This window comes from Mirounga angustirostris, unplaced genomic scaffold (genome assembly GCF_029215605.1).
Source record: "Mirounga angustirostris isolate CCGP_5_RB_7025 unplaced genomic scaffold, mMirAng1.0.hap1 SCAF_8, whole genome shotgun sequence".
NCBI lineage: Eukaryota > Metazoa > Chordata > Mammalia > Carnivora > Phocidae > Mirounga > Mirounga angustirostris.
In genome coordinates this window covers 102,614,277-102,638,009 of record NW_026991716.1, presented here as the reverse complement: position 1 = coordinate 102,638,009, position 23,733 = coordinate 102,614,277, and the positions used below count along the sequence as shown (strand labels likewise).

The following is a 23,733-nucleotide window of genomic DNA, read 5'->3' as shown; positions in this document are numbered from 1 at the left end:
GAATATTTACCGAAAGGTGACTTCTCCATTCCTTATTAGTTATCAAAAGGGATTATATTTTCTTTCATAAATCTAGTTTACCCACCGTATTTGAAAGTGAATATATAGAGAATCCATGCAGAAAAGAGTTAACATAGCAGGCCTGAAGCTGCTGTCCTTAGAAAGGGGGAGGAGGGCAAGTTTGGCCCTTGCTAGTATCTGGGAACTTGAATTTCAGGAAGGTTTCCACCATTCCCTAATAAGAATGGCTCATGTGCCTAAAGGGTTTATGCAAACAATATGGTTTGTGCTGAACATCTGCTTTCCTTCTTGAAGTCTGGAAGTTTGGCACATGCTAGTCAGAGGGTACTACGTCATTAGCTCCCAATGAAAAACGTGGGCACTGAGTCACTCATGAGTTTTTCTGGTAGACAGCATTTCACATCATTGTCACAACTTTCTGGAGAGTCCTGTGTGAGAGGACTCTTGAAAACTTATGCGTGGTTTCCTGCAGACTTCACCTCATACACATTTTCCCTTTGCTTAGTATCCTTTTGCTGTATGATAAATTATAGCTGTGAGTACGACTAGATGCTGAATCCCGTGTGTCGTCCCAGCAAATCATCAAACCTGGACTTTGCCTTGGGAATTCCATAGAACCCTGTTTATTCCTCTTCCTACCTTACACTGTAGAAATATTGAATTGCTTGTAACATACCAGGCTCTTTGCACCGCCGTAGTTTTTGCACAGGTTTCTTCTGTCTTCTCTTTCCCTCTTTCTTCATCACCTTTTCTTACTGATGCACTCCTTCAGACTTGACTTAGGAATTGTGTTCTCTGTGCAGGTTTCCTCACCAAGCTAGAACTTATCAGTTCTCCATCCACATATCCCTGTAGTCCCTATGGTCATTTTAATTTTCATCACATATTCTTTAATTGCTTGTTGACCTTTAGCTTGTTAAGGGCAGATCCCATGTCTTACTGCCTGTGTATCCCAAGTATTATTAAGTAGCATGACAAATAGTAGGCGTTCTTCAGTAAGTATCAATTTTACTGGTATTGCTTCTTTTGATGCCTTAATTTTGTACTTAGTAATTCTTGACTATGTTCCAGTGTTCCAGAAGTGTTCCTGGATTTTTTTTTATGTAAATATAAAAGAATTCTGCATTCAAGATATAGTTAGAATTTTTTCTTTATCTCCCCAAATTATCACATACATCATACATTTCTGTTGTTGGCTTAGCTTGATCTAGACCAAATATTCTAACCATTTAAAATAATTATTTAACCACATCCTAAGTGATTCAGAATGATAGAATCTAAGCCTGTAGGATTAATTAGACTAATAACTCCAATATTATTGTTTAAGGATAAAGCTAATTTGAAAAGCTAAGTATCAAAATATAAAACAGAATGGCCTTTTTCTTGGAGTCTTTGAAGTATATAATATTGACAGTTTTGTTAATTTTTAAAAATGTCTTTTCCTAAGGAATTGGAGGAGCAATATAAAAAGGAGAAACTAAACCTGGAAGAGGATAAAAGTCAACTTCAACAAGAGCTGGAAAACCTGAAGGAAGAGCTGGAAGACAAGCTAAATACAGCCAATCAAGAGGCAAGAATTCTTTAGGCTTGTCACCTGTGTTATGTCTTATTGGTAACATCTTATTTGGTAACGTCGTATATGTAGGTGAGCCTCACTGATGGTAAAATATCTAGAGTAAAAATAATCACACACTTTCACTGATGCTGAGTTTTTCATAATACATTGGTTATATCTCACCAGGTAAAAATTTACTACCCAAAACATCAGACCAAGGTGCCTTTTTGGGAAAAAACAAAACAAAGGATAACATCACCTTGTAAGAAAGAAAACAGAAGAGGTTATCTACCTTTTGTAAAACAGTGACTTACTCTTCTCTACACTGTATCTCTGTTTTAAAAAGGGGCGCCTGGGTTGCTCAGTCCTTAAGCGTCTGCCTTCGGCTCAGGTCCTGGGATCAAGCCCCACATCGGGCTCTCTGCTCAGCCAGGAGCTTGCTTCTCCCTCTCCCACTCCCCCTGCTTGTGTTCCCTCTCTCGCTGTGTCTCTCTCTGTCAAATAAATAAATAAAATCTTAAAAATAAAAAGCGAGAGGCTTTATAAGTTCTAGAGAGTGACATCTAAAATAATTTTTAAATGCCATAAGAAAATAGTATTGTTTACCTTAGGAAAGACTAAGAATAGAGTATAATAAGAATGTCATAAATCAAGAAGTTGTGAATAAAATAAATGTAAAGACAATTTTAAAACTATAATACTGTCTGTTCTGTTCCTTTCTCTCTATTGCCCAGGTTTACCTATGCCCTAGAATAGCCTCCCTGTTATCATCTTGTCCTTCTGTTCCAGTACATCCTTCATGTGGACAGTCTTGTCTTGTAGAGTGGTCTTCCGAAAATAAGTCTCTGTCTGGACATTTCTCATCTTGTCAGCTGTTCCTCCCTTACTAGCGTCATCTCTCCCAAGAGTCTTTAGGTCCTACTTTCTCATCACTCGGCTTCTGCTCACAGAAACCACACCAAAACATGAGTGCCCCAGGGCATGCTAATAATTTGCACTCCGTCTTCTTTAATTATCTTTAAACATTTATCCGGAGAAGGCACCAATCACCACGTTTGGGAATGACAGAATCAAGATTGTTGCAGGTTTCCCCTGCTTATCTGTAAGTAGAGCATCCTGTGAAATCTTTTGTAAGCTGAAATGGTGTAAAGCGAATAAGCAGTTACCATTAATTTATACAGAAAAAATTTTGAGCACTCTGAGACCCCAAAACTAACCTCTCTTAGGCTTTTCTGATACCTTAGGATCCATCTTGCCAACAGATGCACAGATGCTCACAGTTCAAAACTATGGTGGCATGATACTGAGATGCTGAGTGTGGTTCCAGGACAGGGACTTGGCGGGGCCGCTCTCATTGCTTGGGATGAGCGCTGCCTCTAGAAGGGCTCACTGCAAAGCAAATGCTGAACGCTCTTTTATTTTTTGCCTTTTTCTGTAAAAGCGGAAAATCTCTCCAGATTACTTTTGGTTAGCAGAAAGTACTATGGTAGGTCTTTTATGAAAGTGAAGTGGTGTAACATGAACTTTGAAAAAGCAGGGGATATACCTATATTTGTATTAGTTCAGCCTCTTTCCTCTTGTCCAAGATAATTCACTGCTGGCCCCAGGTTTGCATACCTCTCTCAGCAGAATGTGTTCCTTGTAGTTATGGTGTCCCACTCTCATTAGGAGGCAGTTTAGTGACCATCTGTGTTTCTCAGGAAGGTCCCCCAGGGTCTACTCTCAGTTTGAAATGGTTTAAATATTTCTCCACTCTATACACTGTAATTTCACTGAGAGGAGTTCTAATAAACATGTAACTGATTTTCCTTTTAGATACATTCTCAATTATGCTTTAGCACCCTAGTGATGTTTTAGTGCCATATTAGAATTGCTCCTCAAGAATCTGCCTGGCTTATCCCTCCACATGCACCTGCCTTCAATCTGGACATCTTTTTACTTGTCCTACTTTGCTGGATAGGATCTCTAGAGATAAGCTTTCTTATTTTGTTTCCTGCTCTTAAAGTGAAGGATGTCAATATTTTACAGTTAAATATTATGCTTCTCTAAAGTTTTATTTTGTAAATGCTCTTTAACAAGTTTAGGAAATTCCCTTATAATTCAGGTTTCTTAAGTTAAAAATCACAAATTGACGTTGATTTTTCTGCATATATTGAGATCAAACTTTTTTCTTTAATTTGTTAATGTGGTACCTTATATTAATTTTCTAATATTAAATCAACTTTGGATTTCTAAAGAAGGTTCTAGCTAGTCATGATAGATTATATATATCTTTTTTATGTAATAACTAGATTTAGTTTCCTAATATTCATTTTGGGATTTGGGGGCCTGGGTTCAGTAAGATTGCTTTGTACCTTTCCCTTTTTGTATCATCCTTTTCTAGTTTTGGAATCAAGGTCCTACTAGCCTCACACAGTGAAAAAAGACTTATTTCCTTTTCTGTACTCTGGGAGAGTTGTGTGAGATTGACATGGTTTTTTAACCTTAACTGCATCATGATTAAAAATTGTGGTTTGTATGAAAACAATTTTTGAAACTTAAGTCTAGTGTGACACATGAAAGAAATGTAATACTCTGGGTGTGTCCAGTTGTTCAGTGTAGTCTTGTATGCCGGTGAAATCAAAATTTTAAGTTATTTTCTTCAAATATTCTGTATTCTTTTTGACTTTTATCTTTTTGATTCATCATTTACTAAAAACTGATTCTGTCATGGTGGGTTTGTTTATTCTTACATTCTGTCAATTTTTGCTTTGAATATTTAGAAGCTTTGTATGTGCATACACATATAAAACTGTTTAGCCACATAGTGAATCATACCTTTTTGTTTAGTCTGTTTTGTTTGATATTGTATAACCAGCTCTCCTTTAGTTTGATATGACTGGTATATCTTTTTCCATCTGCTGACCTTTCGTTGTTCTGCAACCTTATGTTTGGCCTCTTGCCAAACACATGTAGCTGCATTTTATCTAGTCTGAAGGTTTTACTATTTATTTATTTTTTTTTTTTTTTGAGAGAGAGAGAGTGTGCAAGTGAGAGGAGGAGCAGAGAGGGAAGAGAGGGTCAGGGAGAGAATCTTCAGCCGACTCTGCACCAAGCGCAGAGCCCCTGAGATCATGATCTGTGTCGAAACCAAGAGTCGGACACCCAACTGATTGAGCCACCCAGGCACACTTTAAGTTTTTACCTTTTAAATTGAGTTTATTCCATTTATATTTATTGGGTGGAAAGTAGGTATATCTATGGAAAGACAGGAGGAAAGAATTAGGGCGTACTTCATAAAGACTAAAGTGCTTGTTTTAGAAAAAAAGAATGTAATATCTTCGTAAGATGGATCTTGATATTCTTACAAATGATAAAAACCAAAAACATAAATAGGTCAACTGTGGATTTCAGTGATGAATTCATGAATCATATTAGGATATTAAGGGAAGCTAATGAATCTAAAATCTCAGGTGGAGGATAATCCTGTTATCCCATCAATTGTTATTTGGGATCACCTTCTGAGGACAAAATACTAGGCTGAATGGTCAATAAATCTAACTATTACGGTCTTTTTAAATGTTTTTATAACATTTAAGTTGTAGATTTTCTTCCGGATGTAAGTTTTTTAAGCGTATATATAGTTCAGTGTTTTGTTAAAAATCATTTGGATTTATTATAAAATGTTATATCACAGTTGATACACTGCCTGACACTTAGTAGGAGATCATTATTTGTGAATGAAATATTTGTCGAATGCGTAAAACTCATCATTGTAAACTAAGTCAACTTAGTTATGGGTCAGGAGTCCAAGTATAGGTTGGCTGGGTCCTCTGCTCAGGATCTCACAAGGTTGAAATCAAAGGGACAGCCACACTGCAGTCCCATGTGAGGCACAGGGTCCTTTTTCAATTAATTCCTTTTTGGCTGTATGACTTACGTCCCCATTTTCTTGCTAGCTATTACAGGCCAGAAACTGCTCTCAACTTCTAAAAACCCCCTCAAGCCCTTGCAACCTGGCTGCCTCCTCTCTTAACATAGCAGTTTACTCTTTCAAGGCTAGCAGGAAAACCTCTGTGGCTTCGAACTACTCTGACTTCTAAGGCTCACCTGATTATGTCAGGCCCAACTAGAATAGTCTCTCTTTTGATGACCTTAAAGTCAATTTAAGGATCTTAATTATATCTGCAAGATACCTTTTGCTAAGTAACATAATACAGTTATGGGAGTGATATCCCATTATTTATGCATAGGTTCTGGGGAAAGTGAGAGTCAGAGAGGGGTCATGTTAGAATTCAGCCTACTGCAACACACAAATAACTCATATCTCTGGCTCCTGTAGTGGGTACACTAGCATTTAGGTAATAGAGGACAAACAGGCTATTTATTCCTATGATTTAGAGAACAAGGATTGAGTTTCTTCCTTTTTTTTTTTTTTTTTTTTTTTTTTAAGTGGCGGGGAGGGATAGAGGTAGAGGGGGAGAGAGAGAGAATCTTAAGCCAGGCACCCAGCACAGAGCCCAACATGGGGCTCAATCTAACGACCCTGAGACTGACCTAAGCCAAAATCAAGAGTTGGACACTTAACCGACTGAGCCACCCAGACACCCCAAGGATTGAGTTTCTAAACTCTGTTCTGGAATAGCTATAATATATACCATTCAGAGACACTGATTGATAGGTGCTAAAATTTTGAGTAGTGCTCTTTATGAACTTAAGCAGTTTTACCAAAAAAAAAAAAAAAAAGTAAGAACCTGAGGAATGTTTTCAGAATTTCAGATTTTCTAATGGTATTTAATATGTATATGTGCATTTTAATATGGTTACAATCTATATTCACAAATGCTTTGTGTACTTGATTTATAAAACTTTAGTCCATATAAATATTTCCACTTAATTTTGTCTAAATGTTAGTCATTTAAAATATTCATATAGTGTTCCATTATATATCTTTACCGTAGTTTAAACATTTTCTTTGTTGAACATTTAATGTTTTAAATATTTTATTATAAATAGTAATAATTTTAAGGAACTGCCCCCTCTTACTTGAGTGGGGAGGATTGTCATGCAAGGCCAGGGCCAGAATAGCAAAATTGGGTTGTCCTAAGGGCAGTTCCATGTCCTTATCAGTGACCAACCAAGGCATATTTCAGCCATGAGCCCTGAGACCCTGAGGAGCATGGGGTATTAGAGAGGACTTCTCTCAGCCCTGTTTATCAGGGTCTTATTTTTACTGGTAAGTCGATATATGATCTTTTATTAATACTTTTGTTCATTTTTAAAAATTATTTCCTTTTTGTCTAGCTCTTGCCCTAAATGAAATTACTGGGCCAGACAGTAGGAATGATGTTATAGGTCTCATATCTTATTACTAAATTGGTCTCCAGAAAAGTTGGAACTAGGGTCCAGTAACATCAGTAATATTTGCATATCTTTTATGATTTAGGAAACATTTATTGACTGCATGGTATCTTCTAGGTGTTAGGGATACTTTGACAAAACGTCAAGCAACTCATAGCTTCAAATGGCTGTTACGACTGGTGATAAATACAATGTATTTTTAAATTCCAGAGGAGGGAGTGATTCTCTACCAGAAGCATTCATAAAAGCTCTGGAGAATGTGATATTGGAGAATTTTTAAATGTGGTATGGGAGGTGGCCTTTGAAAGGTAAATGTAAATTTGCAGATGTACGAATGATGAAAGACAGTATGGGTACAAGGAATAGTGTAAGTATGGTCATGTAGGTACTCAAATTAAAATGCCTTGGTGAACCATAGAAGGTTCAGTGTCATTACACCATAGTCTCTCAACCCCAGCACTACTGATTGGACAGATAATTCTTTAGGATGTTTAGTAGTATCCCTGGTCTCTACATACTCGATACTAGTAGTGTGTGCCACAACCTTTCCCCTTCCTTGTAACAACCAGACACAGTCCTCGGGGGCAGAATTGACTGTGGTTGAGAATTAGTGTACTTGACGATATGGCACTTGTCAAGAACTGTGATCGAAAGGGAAGCTGAAGCTAAACTATGAGTCACTCTTGCGCTGTAGCAAAGACTTCCGAATTTATCCTGATGATCGAGTGCTAGCAGCAGCCCAGCAGCTGGCTCTCTCAGATGGTCCCAGGAAAAGAATTCTGGTGGCAGTAGGAGGATGAGTTGTATGGGGAGGGGACTGGTAATTAGACTTGGGTAGATGACTTAAGATGCTGTAGTCTGGGCAAGAGTTGATTAGCTTCTTGACTAGGAAAGCAAAACCTGGGAGTGGAGATTATTAAGAAATAAAATTTACAGGACTTGATGTGGTAAGTGGTAGAAAAAGACTCAGGTGTCTAGCTCAGGTGTTTGGAGAGGTAATTATGCCACTCTGGGAAGCTGGGTATTACAGGAGGACAGATACATAGGAATGGCAAGACACTGAGTTGTTTGGACCTGAGGGGATTGTAAGACATCTAGGCTGGAACTAAGTAGAGAGTTCAGGCTTAGAGCTAAGGATTAGGCAGTCACTGAAGCCATTAACACCGAAGAGCTCACCAGAAGATTGCTGGTAACAAAGAGGAGCACCAGTAGCACCAGGACTGAGTTAACAGAGCCAGGGCAAGAGGTGGAGAAGAAGAAATCAGAAGCATGAGAATGAGAACCAATGGGAATGAGAAAAACATGAAAACAGATACTTTCAAGAGTTGGAAGTGCCTAGTGCCTCACACTGTCACAAAATGATTAGAAGCCAAAGTGTGAGACCTGGAAAGGTCATGCCATCAAGGGTTCTCTGAGGACCTTCCTACAACGTCAGTGGAAAAGTAGGACAGAAGTTAAGTTTAATAGGTTTAATCTGAAACTGTTCTTTTAAGACCATATAAATGGAAGAAGAGAGAAAAATGAAGTTCTTCTTCAACCTCATACCAGAGATGTTCTAGATGGGCTAAGGTTGAAATGTATTATCGTATCATGAATATAAATAAAATATGAAAATGCAAGTGACAAACCTTAGGACAAGGAAGGCCTTTCGACACATGATGGCAATGTTAGGAATTAAAAACACAATATTTGTACAGTTAAAGCTACAATTTTTAGGGTGCCTGGGTGGCTCAGTTGGTTAAGCGACTGCCTTCGGCTCAGGTCATGATCCTGGAGTCCCGGGATCGAGTCCCGCGTTGGGCTCCCTGCTCAGCAAGGAGCCTGCTTCTCCCTCTGACCCTCCCCCCTCTCATGTGCTCTCTCTCTCATTCTCTCTGTCTCAAATAAGTAAATAAAATCTTTAAAAAAAAAAACTACAATTTTTGTATATCGAGATACACCATAAGTAAAATTATGAGAGAGGAAAAATTAGGGAGGGGTGGAATAAGTGATTGGCAAAGAGTATGAGTAACAAAATTCATGTCTTTAACACCTTAAAGATGTATACAAAACATTAAAAAATACAGCTACCCTAATTTTTTTAATGAGCTAAAGGAGAACATGAAAAAAAAATAATTTTAACCGCTACAATTTAAAAACTGGAAATGAAACTAATGAGGTGCTATTCCCATTACCATAAAATTAACAATGATAAAAATTGAGACCATGAAGTGTTGATAAGGGTAAAGAAATAAACACAAAAAGCTGCTAATGGGAATATAAAATCGTGTAATTTTCCTGGAAAGAATTTAGCACTATTAAAAGCCTTAAAGATAGGCATGCCCTTTGACTCCTGCATTTCAGTGTATTTAATAGAAGCAAATAATTAAATATTATTGACAAAATTTCAGCACTGTTTATAGAAGAAATTTAGAAACAAGAACAAGTCTGACAAATATTGCAAAATGGTGGTGATTAACAGGGGTTTGCCACAAGAATGAACTGAGGAAAGGTTCTTCAAAGGCCCTGAGGCACAAGAATTTTCTAGGAATTGAAGGATGTGGGTGGAATTGTGATTGCAACTATCATAATAATTCATATTTATTTAGTTCTTACTATGTCCCAGGCATTGTTTTATATAGTCTCTCCTTTATACTGTTTTTTCCTTTAATTCTCTCAATAACTCCATACTCTAATTACTAGTTACCAAGTCACAAAAAAGCTGTGGAACTTGCCCAGTCACATAGTAAGTGGGTAAAACCAGAATTCCAATCCTGGCAGTGTGATTTCAGAACTCAGTTCTTAACTGCAGTGCTATTTTCCCAAGGAGCCTAAAGACCGAGGAGGGGAGCTGCCAAGAGGAGGCTGGAGAGTGAGGCAGGGTCTTGGCTTTGGAGGCCTTGTAAGCCCTTGAAAGATTTTGGATGTTATCTTAAGAGGAACACGAAGCATTTGGAAGATGCTGAGTACAAATAAGTGGATGCTTGCTTGGTCTCAGGGCTTATACTCATGTCCATATTTGTAATTTATAAAAAAACTGACACAGGCAATGCAAGGAGATTGGATCAGAGAAGAGCACGCATGAGTGAATATTCCAGGGAAGAGGTTTCTACTTACTGTATTCCCTCAGTGTTCAAGAGGAATCAGAAGATCGATCTCTACTGCAAGTGACAGAAATCCCAGCTCAAACCAGCCTAGGGACATTTATTGAATCATGTTGACTGGAAAAGTCCAGGGGAATGTTAGCATCAGGCATGACCAGATTCAGAACTGAAATTGTTTACGCTGGAACTCAGCTTCTCTTTTTCTCGAATTGGATTTGTTATACATTCTCAGTACATTCCCTTAGGTTATATGCGCTACTGGAAAAAGACCTTTTTTAGGAACTCCTGTAGAAGTCCGGAGATCACTGTGAGTAGATGAACTTAAACCATGTGCCTGCCTCTGAACCAGTCCCCATGGCCAACAGAATGAGATTACCTAACTGGTTTATGCTTCAAGGGAGTGCCAGGTTCATTCCTGGGTTTGGGTTGACATGAACCCATAGGGAAGAAAGGTAGATGCCCCACATGACAAAAAGAGATTTTGATATTGGGAGACAATAGATGTGTTCCTTACATATCCACTTTTATTATATTTTACAAAAACAAAATTTAATTAGTTGTGTTCGTTACTTATTATTTGCTTATGTTTAATTGTGCAGCATTTTAAAGTTTTTGTCTATTTAAAAGTTCATTCTGTCTCTAATTACTTAGTTTTTGAACAGACTTTCTCTTTTAATTCTTTGTGTAATAACTAGAATACTGTTTTTTATAAGTTTTTTCATGTATTCCATTTGTACATGTAATCTTGTTCATTTGAAAATTATCTGGATTTTGGAACAAAATTTTTCTCCATGTTGATAAATTTGGTCGTCCCTTCCTTACTGATTGGTACCTGATATTTGTATGTTGCTTTCTAATTAAAGAATCTTTTCCCATATATCCTTGAATTTAAATATTATAATAACTGTGAGGTAGGTATTATTATTCTTATTTTATAGTAGCAGACCAAGAACTTGAAACTAGATTTTTTACTAAGTTCAATACTCTTTTTTTTTTTTTTTTAAGTAAACTCTACCCCCAAGGTAGGGCTCAAACTCACAACCCCAAGGGTCCACAGACTGAGCTAGCAGATGCCCCAGGTTCAATACTGTTTAACTCTGTTACGCCTTATATTATTCATTCACCCCTGCAACACATTTATGGCAAGCCAGAGCAACATAAAAAGCAGGGAAGATACAAATAAGCCAGGTAGACTAGAGAAAGGGGGCATAAATTCAGGGACAAAGAAAATTCTAAAACATGGTAAATGAATATTATATGCAAATATGCTATTAGATTTTTTAAATTAGGAAAAAAGATGTCTTTGTATTTTAAATTTCTAAAGTGACTTGAAGTAGTTGATCAATCTGATGGAACCAATTATAACCATGAAATAAATACTCCCAACATGTATCTAGAGAGGCACTAGGCCCAGAAGATTTTAATGAATGAATTTTATTAAAATTTTAAGAAACAGATAAATTGTAACTGTGAAAATATTTCAGAGCACAGAAAAATTGGAAGCTTCCCAGCTCACTATATAAGGTAGGCATCCCTTTAAAGATACTAACAAGATAAAATGTTACCTTCACCAGAATTGTTCAGTATATAAACATCTGCATGGAAAGGGAACAGGAAGAGGGGTGGTGAATTGAGAGGAGGCTAAAAGAGAATGTTTGCAGTTTTCCTTGTGATGCCTGTATTTACAATGGGAAATATTCAGGTGTTATTTTAAAATTAGCAGTTTTCATTCCTATAGAGTTTTGATAAGATTGGATGTTTTATAAAAAGGAGATTTTTACTCCATAACACTTTCCTAGATAAAGTATTTCATTTATTGGTTTTAGTGCTCATAACTTGAAGATATGGATCTGCCTAATCAACAAATTGTCTTATTAGCCCCTAATTTCAAGAGTGTATAAATTCAACTCTTAACAATTTCATGAGGAACTTTTGTATGGAAACAAAGAAATCACAACTTATTCTAATATGCATTTCGCAGCTTGTCAGTATTGACCTAAATCAGTCACTTTTATAAACAGCAGGAGAACTGGGCTCAAATGAAGTATAAGTGATTCCATTTTAAAGAGCAGTTTTAAAAATATTTTTATCTAAAAAATACTTTTTTCTCTCTGTCTTTGATATAATCTTCATCTTGTTTCAGTTCCATTTTGGAGGGATTTGATTATTTGATAGAACCAGGAATTCTCTGTTAAAATGGGGACTTGAGTTCTTCACTTATTCACATGGTTGTCATGAAAGAGGGAAATCATAAATATGGAGGTCTTTGCAAAACAAAAAACAAAAAACCACACATACACACACACAACAACGGATGAAAGCTATCCTGATTATTTGAGTGCTTCTTCCAAATTCATCAAAAAAGATCCATTCAGTAAAATTACCACTAAAGAAAAGACTTTAAGAAAAAAAAATGGCTCTTTTGCTGTTCAATAACAATGAAGTATATTAAAAGTACTGTATGTACTTGCAGATTGGCCGCCTCCAAGATCTGGTGAGGAAAAGTGAACAAGGTCTTGGCTCTGCAGAAGGCCTCATTGCTAGTCTTCAGGACTCCCAGGAGAGACTTCAGAATGAGCTCGACTTGACTAAAGGCAGGCTGAAGGAGACCAAAGATGCTCTATTAAATGTTGAGGTAATTTTATAATACCTGCTATAATCTAAACATCAGCAAGGTAAAAATATTTAGTTACTTTGCTTAAATATCACATTGTATGGAGTGTATTAGTTTCACAGGGCTTTCCTACCAAAGTACTAAAACTAAGTGGCTTAAAACAACAGGAATTTACTTTCTCACAGTCTGGAGGCTGAAAGTCCAAAATCAAGGTGTTGTCAGGGCCATTCTCCCTTTTCAACCTAGGAGGGCGGATCCTTCCTCACCTTTTCCAGCCCCTGGTAGCCCAGGCCTTCCTTGGTTGGTGGCACATTTCAGTTTCCTCCTCAGTGGTCAGTGGCATTCTTCCTGTGTCCTCCTAAGAAGATACCCTTCACCTAGGACTAGGGGCTCACCCTACTCCAGTATGACCTCCTCTTAACTAATTACATCTTCACTGACCCTATTTCCAAATAAGTTCACATTCTGAGGTACAGGAGGTTAGGACTTCCATGTATCTCTTTGGGATCACAATTCAAACTATAACAATTAGGATGCACAAGTCTTTTATTGGTAAGAGTCCAAACTCTCATGTATAGCAACAAAGCAATTCTCTATGACCTAAAAATTTTGAAAGGCTCTGTGGCCTTCCATTCTCAGGAAGCAGAGCAAATATTTACATTGCCTCAGAAAGTAGAGAAAAGCATCCATAAGAACTAAGAGGATGGTATCCAGAGAGTTCTTTTCCTTCAGAGAGGTGACTGAGAGTGTGGGCCCTGAAGTCAGATTGGTTGGGTGTGAGTTCTTGATCCACCACTTAGTCACTTCAGACAAGTTATTTATTCTAATCCTCAATTTACTCATCTGCACAATGCAGGAGTGGCAGGGGATAATAATACACTTCACACCACTATTGTAAGAATTCAATGAGGTAAACCATTTACAGCACAGTGCTTAGTAAAATAGTAAGCACTCAGGAAATGTTGCCTTTTATTAATATTTCAAATTTAATTTTTTTAGCTTGGAATTCAAATCAGTTTCATTTCTTTAAGGTCCTTGCACATATTTACATTGCTCTTCTATCAGGTAGTAGAACTTAATAAAAACTGTAAGCAAAACCTTAGCAACTGTTCATCTTTTGTTCTGCTGGACAACTTTAATCAAGAAAATGTAGGTGCTGCATCACAGTTTACCACAACTTTAGGAAGGCTCCTTAACAGGTGTTCTGTCTGGATGGGATTTTTTTCCCCTCCTCCCTGCTGAGTTTCTGTTGTGTATTATATAACTGAACCCATCATCAAGTGGATATTGGTCCCTGACTATATGTCAACCTGTTGGTTGGTACCTGTGGGGGATCCAGTCACAGGTAAGGCAAGACTCTGCCCTTAAGACACCTTAGATCATGGTTGGTAAATAAGGGGTAAGATGCTGATGACAATGATGATAATATTAGTTTAACAGTTGCAAATCTGTAGTGTGGAGTTTATAGTTTCTGGCATTACTAAACTTTGCTGAGGCTCCGTTTCCTCACTATCACCTCCCCATGTTGTTATGAGGATCCCAGGAGGTGATGGATATGGAACACTTGAGGGAAAAAAAGAGCAAGTATTTTCTTTACCTCTTTCCTTACCCCACTGATGTCTAATAAAGTACTTTGCATTCAATAAAAGAAATACTTTTTAAGTATTCTATCCCATTTAATGCTGCCTGTGATGGAAAAAGTAGTAGTTCCTAGAGGCAGAATACTTAGTGAAAAGGACCATTGGCTAAGATGGCTGGATCCAGTTTTCAGAATTTACTGTTTATAGCCAGGTCAGCAATGTAGAATGGCAGTTTCAACAATGACGTTCTTCTCTCCCGTGAATCTGGATATGCCCTTCAGCAATGCTCCAACACCTGCTCTTGGCAAGTGGGTGATCCAGAAAGGGTCATTGTTACAACAGAAGGAAGCACCATCATCTGTTCCTCGTGTGTTGTAGCCGAAGAGCAGCTCCACGGCCGGCAGTGCCCCAGGGTTGCCGTGTTGTCCAAACAGGTCACCTCTAGCACTGGGCTCCAGAGAGCCACAGGCATTTCATCTATATCGTCTTCTCACTTATTTAATCTCACTTCTCACTTATTTAATCATGTCAGTGAGGTAGAGCCATAATGCTTCATTCATAATGCTTTGAATAACATATCTATATAACGTGTATATTTTTATATGAAGATAATAGATACCCATGATATGGAAAGTTAAGATTATTTATTATGCTAGCTTTAAACTATTCAAAATGATTTGTAAAATTATAAGCCTTAATGCAATATAGTTTGCACAAGGACACTTAAAATATATGTGCCATATATTATCTGAAAATCTCCAGTAATCGTTATAGATAGCACTATCAATTATTGTGCTGTAGGAATTTAAGTTATAATGCAAGCACTCTGCTTATTTGAAATAACCAGCAATGAATTTGCTTTTGAAGACTTGTTTTCATTGAAAAGTTTTTATTCTTCAGGGTGAGCTAGAACAAGCAAGGCAACAGCATGAAGAAACACTTGCTGCCATGAAAGAGGAAGAGAAGCTCAGAGTGGACAGAATGGCCCATGACTTAGAAATAAAATGGACTGAAAACCTTAGGTACATTTTTTACTCTGTAATGTAATCTTATCAGTACAGATGTGCAAAAATGTTTTTCTGTTATATGGCTTATGTTGTCTTATCGTTAAAATCATAGTGACAGCATTTTTAATGAATTTTTTTCCCGATTAGATGCAGAGAAATTGTTATTCTCCTTTTCTGCTTGAATACTTTTTCTGATTTTATTTTCTTTATAAAATACTAACCTCAAGTCAGAAGATTTATTTATTCTAATACCTGTTCTGCCATTAATAGCTGATGAACTAATAATCTTAGGTAAGTTACCAATTTACCTTACAGTTCTGTAAGCCTGACTGAAAAAATAACCACTTTTATTCTGAGTTGACTTTTGAGGAGGATTAATTAAATACTTAAAAAAACCATGAACAACTATACTATAGCTACTGAGAGGAATAATTCTCTTTAAAAATAAAGGCATTCATTTTATTTTAGACAGGAGTGTTCTAAACTTCGTGAAGAGTTAAGACTTCAACATGAAGAGGATAAGAAGTCAGCCATGTCTCAACTTTTGCAGTTAAAGGAGCGAGAAAAAAATGCAGCCAGGGATTCATGGCAGAAGAAAGTAGAAGATCTCTTAAACCAGGTAATTAATAGTCTATACATTCTGAAGGTTCATTTTCCTTGACATTCTCTAGCCAGGAAAACATTATAAAACATTATGCGTTAATTCACTGTATTTTGTTAATTTTCATATGGCAAATTTAAAATTTTAAAAATGTATAAAATCAAGGAGATATATTCATTAACTTGTGAAAACACTGTACTAAATAATGTTACCTATGCAGTCCTAAATTCTGAGAAGAATTTACAGGTTTTGGCTTAATATTTGAACTGACCACATTAGAGATTTTTAAATGGAAAAGTTACCCATATTTTGAAAGTATAAAATCTTTTTTCAAGCCATTAGCTATCACTTGGGCCCCAGAAGGTAAAATTTATTAAATGCATCCTGATTGCCTAAAGCCATACCAGAAGTGAGCAGTTTACTTCTTTCTCAGCAGAAGGATGTTGCCTGTTACACTTCAAAATGTTATCAACAAAAGGTAGTGATATCCCTAAGTGTATCTTATGTCCTAAATCTATCTTCTTATGTCAGGTTCACTTATTTCCATTTATAATTATAATTAAATGATTTTTCACTCATTTACACAACTTCTAAATTTATGAATTCTTAGCACTCTCCTGCAAAGCCTGTTATTAAATAAGACTGACTGCATGAGTCACTAGTTGATAAGCAAGTACAGAACTTGGACAAGAAGCAGCTCCATAATTTAGTGCTAGAAATCTACTATTATCTTTCTATTTGTGATCATGATGAATTTCAAAATAAACAGGATAGGCTTTCTGTAAGATAACTTATTACAGAGGATACATACATGCAGTATCTTTCAAGAGTACTTGGGGCCTGCCGATTTGTGTCTGATCTTTCATAATAGTTAATAATGTTACCCTGAAAAGGGAGTGTATATATATATATGAATTTTTGTGAATAAATTTGAAACCTTTGAAATTCAGACAAAAATAAAAAGAAAACAACTCTCACTAGAAGTTGGGCACCAGGTTAGCATTGTTTATTGGTTACCTTCTGTATACTTATTTTACATTCCTATTTAGATACCTAGAAGGACAGATTTTCCTGGGTAGAATGGTACTACTCTTCTATGATGTCCTGTACTTAAAAAGATTAGATCAATTGTATGATAAAAATGAAAAATACTCCTGAGAGTCTGCCTTGTTTTTTAATCACAAAGTATTGACACAGACATTTTTTGGCTGAACTTGGCACTGTAAAGAGGACCTACCACTTCTCCCACCTGTTTTCTCTTAGATTATTTCATTACTCATGTAATCTCTCTTAAAATAAATTGTCAGATTTCATCCATGCTTCTCTGATATTTTTTTTTCTTTTACCAATATCTGTTCTGCATTGATTATTCCTGAGAGGACATAATGTTTTGCCTATTATTTTAGTTCTGTGTCATAAAGTAATTTATTACATAATGGCTCCAATTTTGCCAACTTTACAGAAATAATTTTTTGATCAGATTAACCATAAATATCAATAAGAACCAGGAATTAATTGCCTCCAAAGATGAAGCTGTTCTGTGCTGCTCTATGTCATCAGTCCCATTTCCAAAATGATAATATCTTCCCTGCTCCCCACTTCTAAAATCTAGAGGGCATACACATTCCCGTAGATAAACTGGAAAATAGCTGTTACATCTTGGGATTTTATGTACCTGAAGAAAGTTAGGAAAACAGTTGAACAGACGATTCCACACTGAAGTGAAAGTGGGTATTATGTTATCAAAGTTGCACTCTTTCCAGGTATGTCAGAGGACAGAAACTTCTAGCAGGACCAGCAGTCTTTTTAATAGAACTTTGTTATGGACAAAGGACCCTTCCCTCCTTGGCCCTTTGGATTTGTTCTCTTGATTTTTGTGGATGGATTCCTAGAGCCAGTGTGGTGTGCCTGCTCTCCTACTTTCCACTTGCCTGACTCCTACTGAACCCTGGTCCTCATACTGTCCACCCCCAGCTCCGAGCCCTACAACCATCTCACTCTACTTACTACTACTGGCCTCACTCATCCCCTTGTTCCTAGCACTGCCAGCACCCTTCTGCACTTAGGGAAACCAGATCTGGCTTGGGCTTTGGGACGTTTAAGGAGTAAGAGTGGAGAATGGAATTGGAACAGCCAGGTCTTAGGCAGAAACATATTGTGAAAAGTATCAGAGGATCTGTGTTTTCACATATTTTAACTATTTCTGAGTGAACTGAACACAAGTCTTTTTTTGTGCCTTGGTTTACCTATATTTCATTCTGCTTAGAGCCAAGAAGAAATAATTTATCTTTCATGTTGAACTTAATCTCTTGAGAGTTAAATTTGATTTAAACTTACCTATCAAGAAATGGGCAAAGAAAGGCATAAGAGTTTCACTTTTCTTCAGTCAGATGTTCTTTATCAAAATTTCCCAAAGCTATTATTTTTATTCTGTGCTCTGATCAGAGTCTAACTTCATATTTTTAGTTTTTTAATGTTTCATTGTGTTCTTTCTTTCTGTCCAATGATTACCCCTTTGTCCAAAAACTAGGTATACTTCCTGGGCTAATCAGTGTACATTTGAATTCCTTTAAAGCAAAAGAACTACATTTTTACTCTTCAACTCTGTCTAAAGAAAAGTGAGTATACAGAGTGCTCTGTGATCATATTTTCTGTTTGTGATCCTAAAATGTCATCATATATTCCTTTATTTCACCTTTTTCAGGGCAAATTTTATTTTAGGTCCAGTATGATGACTTAATATTCCAATTCCTCATTCAGATCCACGGACTGAGAAATTTGTGAGACATACAATCATTCAGACAAAGAACTGTGGGACTTTGTAGTTTGGGTCTGACTTCATTTTGAGCTTTGAGGCCCAAGGTTATTTAGGGGGTTATAGCCACCATGTATCTGACACAGTTTTTAGCCTCCACATACCTCCAATCTGATAGCATTTTACCTACAGTAAAAGTCACTGCAGTGAGTGACCATAAATGGTCTGGACAGTTTGTACTCAAGGAGCAGTGATGTGCTGGATCTGGCTCCTCCCAGCTCACATAGCCCTGACTGTGTGCAGGCCTTCTCAACTCCATATTCTGGGACATGTTGGTGGCTAGCAGTCATCGATGGTGGGAGTATTTACAACACAGTACCAGCACATGCTATACATCAGGGCTTTATTTTTCAGACAGCTATTACATACTTACCAACTTAACCACTGGGTGGGAGTATAGAATAGAGAAAGAGTGACATAGCCAATGTGATTGGGAAAAATTTCATTAAAGAGGTCAGCTTTAGTGTGACTTTCAAATAGAGTAAAGGATGAACACAAATATTTTTATTCATTTGACATTTTATTGAATATACTCTTATTTTCCAGGCACTATGAGGAATACAGAAAAATGAGGTGGGGACAGTTGGGGAGATAGGTCATTGTGAAAAATTTTGACTTCCAATCATAGGAGTTCAGAGTTCACTCAGTAGGCTATGGGATTCTGTCAGTTTATGGATAGGAGAATAACATTTTGAAATTTTTATTTTAGGGACCTTAATGTGGCTGTGATATTGAAGTGAGGAGGAAATGGAGACATCTCAATATAGATAATCCAAAATGTCTGAACAGAACTCTTGAATACACATCATGTACCCAACCATCACCCCTCAACCTAAGCCAGACTGCTCCTCCTAGACAGTGCCATCCATCTACTGCTCAGCCATCTCTGACTCCTCTCTGTCACACTGTGCACCCAGTCCATCAGCAATTCCTGCTGCTCTGCCTTCAAAGTACACCCAGGATTTGCCCATTTCCAGCACTTCCTCCACTACCACCCTAGTCCAAGCTACTTGCACTTCTCCCCTACACTGCGAATGGAACCTACATTTGGTCTTCTTGCTTCTTCTCTTGCCCACCTACATATTATTTCTCAACCAGCCAGAGTGATGCTCTTAAAATATTAAGTTGGATCATGTTACTCTCCTGCTTCAAATCTTCTACATCTAGATTACAATCCACACTTTTACTGTGGCCTGTAGTAGCCTTATGATTTGTTCCTTGCCAACATCATCTCCTGCCACTCCTCCCTTCCTTTTCTGTAGTCCTACTGGAAGACTTGGAGTTCCTGGAAAAACACACACACACCAAGCTTAATCCATGCGGGGCCTTTGCACCTGCCAGTCCCTCCACATGGAACCCACTTTCCCCAGATCTTCCTGGCTTGTTCTTTTACTTTGTTCAAGTCTCTGCTCAATCCTAAGTGTTCAAAAAGATCTTCCCTAGCCACTCCCTCTAAAATAGCACCCTCCATCACTCTGTGTCCTCTTACTCTGCTTTGTGTTTCTTCAAAACATTTACTACTACATAGCCTCATATTGATTCTTTTCCCTATTAGAATGTAGTTCCATGAAAGCTGGATCTTTATCTGTACTGTTCACAATTGCATATCCAGCTACTTAAACTGCCTGGCATATAGTAAGCACTCAATAGTTGTTGAATGGAATGAACAAAAACTGAGGCATAGCAACTGAAGAGGAAGTTGTCAAATATATGAAGTACAAATAATTCTAACCATTTAGGACCTGTTTCACTGAGAATACAAGAGAAACTATAGAGGAACAAATCATGAAATTTGATAGAATACTTTGCTAAAGGAGAAAGAAATGTTAAAGGTGACTGAGGATTTAAAGCCAGGATAACCAAAAGAAGAGCATCTGAGACAGGGAGGTCAGGAGCTACTTAATTGGGGGGAAGTCGGGTGGTGAGATTCTACATCACAGGAAATTTTAGAATTTTTCACACTCAGTTGGAAAGGGCAATGACATGAATAAGAAATAGAGCATTAAAATAAGTGCTGTTGATCAAGAGCAATGGAGAAGCCAGTCTCTTCAGGCTGTTACAGACCATGTTCTGATTTCTAGACCCATGCTGTCCAAGATGGTACCTACTAGCCACATACGACTGCTGAGCACCTGAAATGAGGTTCATCCAAATTGAGATGTCACCGTAAAATGTATGCTGGGTATCAGATACTTAGTACAAAAAGTGGATGGAATGTCTCACTAATATTTTTATAAGCTATAATTATATGTTGAGATGATAATGTTTTGGATATATTGGGTTAAATATATGACTAAAAATCTACTTTTTAAAAAATATGGCTATAAAAACTTTTTAGATTATACCCGTGGCTCTCAATTACAATTCTATTTGATAGTACTGGTCTATACTATTTAGATCACAAAAATTTGGAGTAAATTTGGCTTAGTGCTCATTCTGCTAGCTCCATCTCTTAACTCTTAAATTAAGTTTGATGTTAGGAAGGAAGGCATTCTCTTTAGAAACTGCATTTCTGCCTACTGAAAAAATATATTTATATCAGTTTTTATGTTTGTTTTAAAAGAATAACAATAATACCTTTTAATGGAAGAATAGATGGATTCTGAGGTAGAGATATTAGAAAGGGAGCTGAAATAATCAGCTCTTCCCAGCTAACTCAAAGACCTTGACAGACCCCCAAGCAGTGATAGGAGATCAATGAAGCTGACCTGGAAGGTTCTAAATCCTCTTTGTAGAAATTAGGAGAGCAGGAAACTACGTAGAACAAACATCAGAGATCCAGCCTCCGCCCTGGGAAAAGAGACGACTGGAGCAAGGAAAAGGGAAGTCAAAGAAAAAAACAGCAGAAAGAGTGAAGGGAAAGAACATATGGAGAAAGAGAGAAACCAGATAGAAGAGAGAGTGTGAATAGCAGGTAGAGCCCCAGAAAATGTGGAATGGAATTAAAGTCTACCAAAACCGAGCCAACATCCATTATTCTTCATACTTCAGTTCCTGGATTCAAAATTAGTATGCAGTATTTTCCTTAGTAAATATGGAAGCTTGTTTCTAAATTCTCTTCAGTCAAAAAATTAATGATATTATTTTACTTTAACTGTATTTTATCCTCTTTTATCAGACTTAGTGTTGTTAGTGTTCTTCCTCTTGAGACTTTTTTCTCAAGATTAACAGTACTAAATTGTTTTCTGAATTAATTTGCAAATCTAAAAATGTTTAATTTTCTTTTCCCTACCAAAAACTCCCTTTTTAGAATAAGTTTATCCAGTTCTTAAATTGGTATATTTAGGAGAAGAGAGTGAAGAGATAGAACAGTGATATCTACACCTGGCTTTAAAAAGAGATGCTTAAAATACTGGGAAATTATTAATGTGTACTAAGTATATATCTATTCTGCAAAATACTATAGTAAGACCTGTGATGAAATGCAGAACAGTTTGTGCCTTCACACCTGAAAAATACTTACAAACATTTAGATAGCATTGCAGTAACAAATCAACTTAGCATATTCCTAATTTCAAATGACAAAATACTAAAAAAAAAGCATTGGGGATCTGAAAGGGTTCAATGGGTATATGATTATAAAGTTATTTAAGATAATCTGAGAAAAGCGTTAAGAATTATCTAACATCTTGGTTTGTCTTCACCTTAATTTCATTTATTATATGCCTGTTACTACAACTTTAGTTTAAATATTGAACACTTGTTCATGAATTTTTCTTTTTTTTCGCTTTAGGAGAATTATTAAAATTGTGATTGTCAGTTCTAAGACTTAGGTTTGTTGGTTACTTTTCTGTAGATATTAGTAAACCTTGAAATTAATATTAGAAAAAGACTACATAATTTGCTTTAAGAAATTACCATATTATATATTAAATATTGAATTTTAGAACATTTTATTAAGCTTTAACATTTTACTTGAATTGCAGTGTAATATCAGTGTACATATTTCAAGGAAATTAAAAATTTGATAAATGACATTTCTTGTATTAGTAATGAGAATTTTATTCTGTGGACATTTGATGGCATTTTGACATTTGTCAAGAATTCAGTGTTTCTGATAGGCCATGTAGTGTGCTACATACATATGACTCCATAATGGAGTCATAATGATCTCTGCCTTCCCGTTGCTTATAATCTAGAAAGGAGGGCAAAGAGAAATAACAGTTTGACACATTAACTCATTACAATTGTGATACACAGTGTGTGTACCCTGGGGACCTAACATAGTCTGGGAACTTGGGGAAGGTTCCTTTGACTGTGGGATCATTTACCTAGGACCTGAAAGAGAAGGAGTCAGGCCAAGAGGAGAAGGAGACAGCATTCTGAGCAGAAGGGGACGTATATGCAAAGGCCCTCAGGCAGCCCCCAAATACCCTTCCTTGGAGACCAGAGGCTGGGGAGGTAGGCAGGTTGGATCACTTGGGGTTTTTTTGGGACTTTGTCTAAAGGACAATGAGGAGCTGTTGAAAGATTTTAATCAGTAGTAGTGTGAAATATTCAAATGTTATAATTTCAAAACTCTGGCTACAGAATGGAGAATAGACTACAGTGGGACAAGTTAGGTGCCATTCAATGAATATCTTTCCCTCTTGGCAATCTTTCTTTGTTCGGATTAGTATTTTCTGGACAAATATTTACTATACTTGGTATACTCATTAGTTCATTTCTCAGGATACATTTCTAAGTCTTGACTACAGGATTTCTGCATGATACCAATGTATGTATTTTTTCTAAATTTTTTCTTTTTAACTGAAATTTTCTCTTTACTGCTTCCGTTATTATGGGGGAGAGGAAAAGTAAGGTAGGGAGTAGCAAAAACTAAATAAAAGTCTGTATCATTCATTTAGTCTTGAAATAAGTATTTATTGACCTATTTACTTTTTGTCACATACCATTAGGCCCTTTGGTTACAAACTCTGAATAAGACATAATCTTTGTCCTTCAAAAGCTGGTAATTCAGTGGATTTCAATATGTATATACTAATATGTTTACAAATGGCAAACATGTAAAACCTTGTGCTATTTTCTAAATGAATAAAGTCAGGTTTAGAACAATGAGATGACTCCTGAGAGCATAGTTTCTTACAAACAAAGCTTTAAATTTCTAATTAAGTCCA

At 36.7% G+C, this 23,733-nt stretch overlaps 1 protein-coding gene and 1 long non-coding RNA gene across 4 annotated transcripts in view; one reads left to right on the top strand and one right to left on the bottom strand.

Annotated features, from left to right (window-relative positions):
- The window catches only part of FAM184A (family with sequence similarity 184 member A), a 112,400-nt gene that overhangs the window by 53,515 nt on the left and 35,152 nt on the right, over positions 1–23,733 (top strand). For all 3 annotated transcript variants that reach the window (XM_054505525.2, XM_045865399.3, XM_064598054.1), the window contains exons 6-9: positions 1,469–1,591; positions 12,473–12,634; positions 15,094–15,215; positions 15,669–15,819. In XM_054505525.2, the coding sequence (XP_054361500.2) occupies positions 1,469–1,591; positions 12,473–12,634; positions 15,094–15,215; positions 15,669–15,819 (558 nt within the window). The remainder of the gene's footprint in view (positions 1–1,468; positions 1,592–12,472; positions 12,635–15,093; positions 15,216–15,668; positions 15,820–23,733) is intronic.
- LOC123836405 (uncharacterized) overlaps positions 12,475–23,733 on the bottom strand; it is a 61,732-nt gene continuing 50,473 nt past the window's right edge. Inside the window, exon 4 of the long non-coding RNA XR_006788961.3 lies at positions 12,475–12,598. This is a non-coding gene — a long non-coding RNA (uncharacterized LOC123836405). The remainder of the gene's footprint in view (positions 12,599–23,733) is intronic.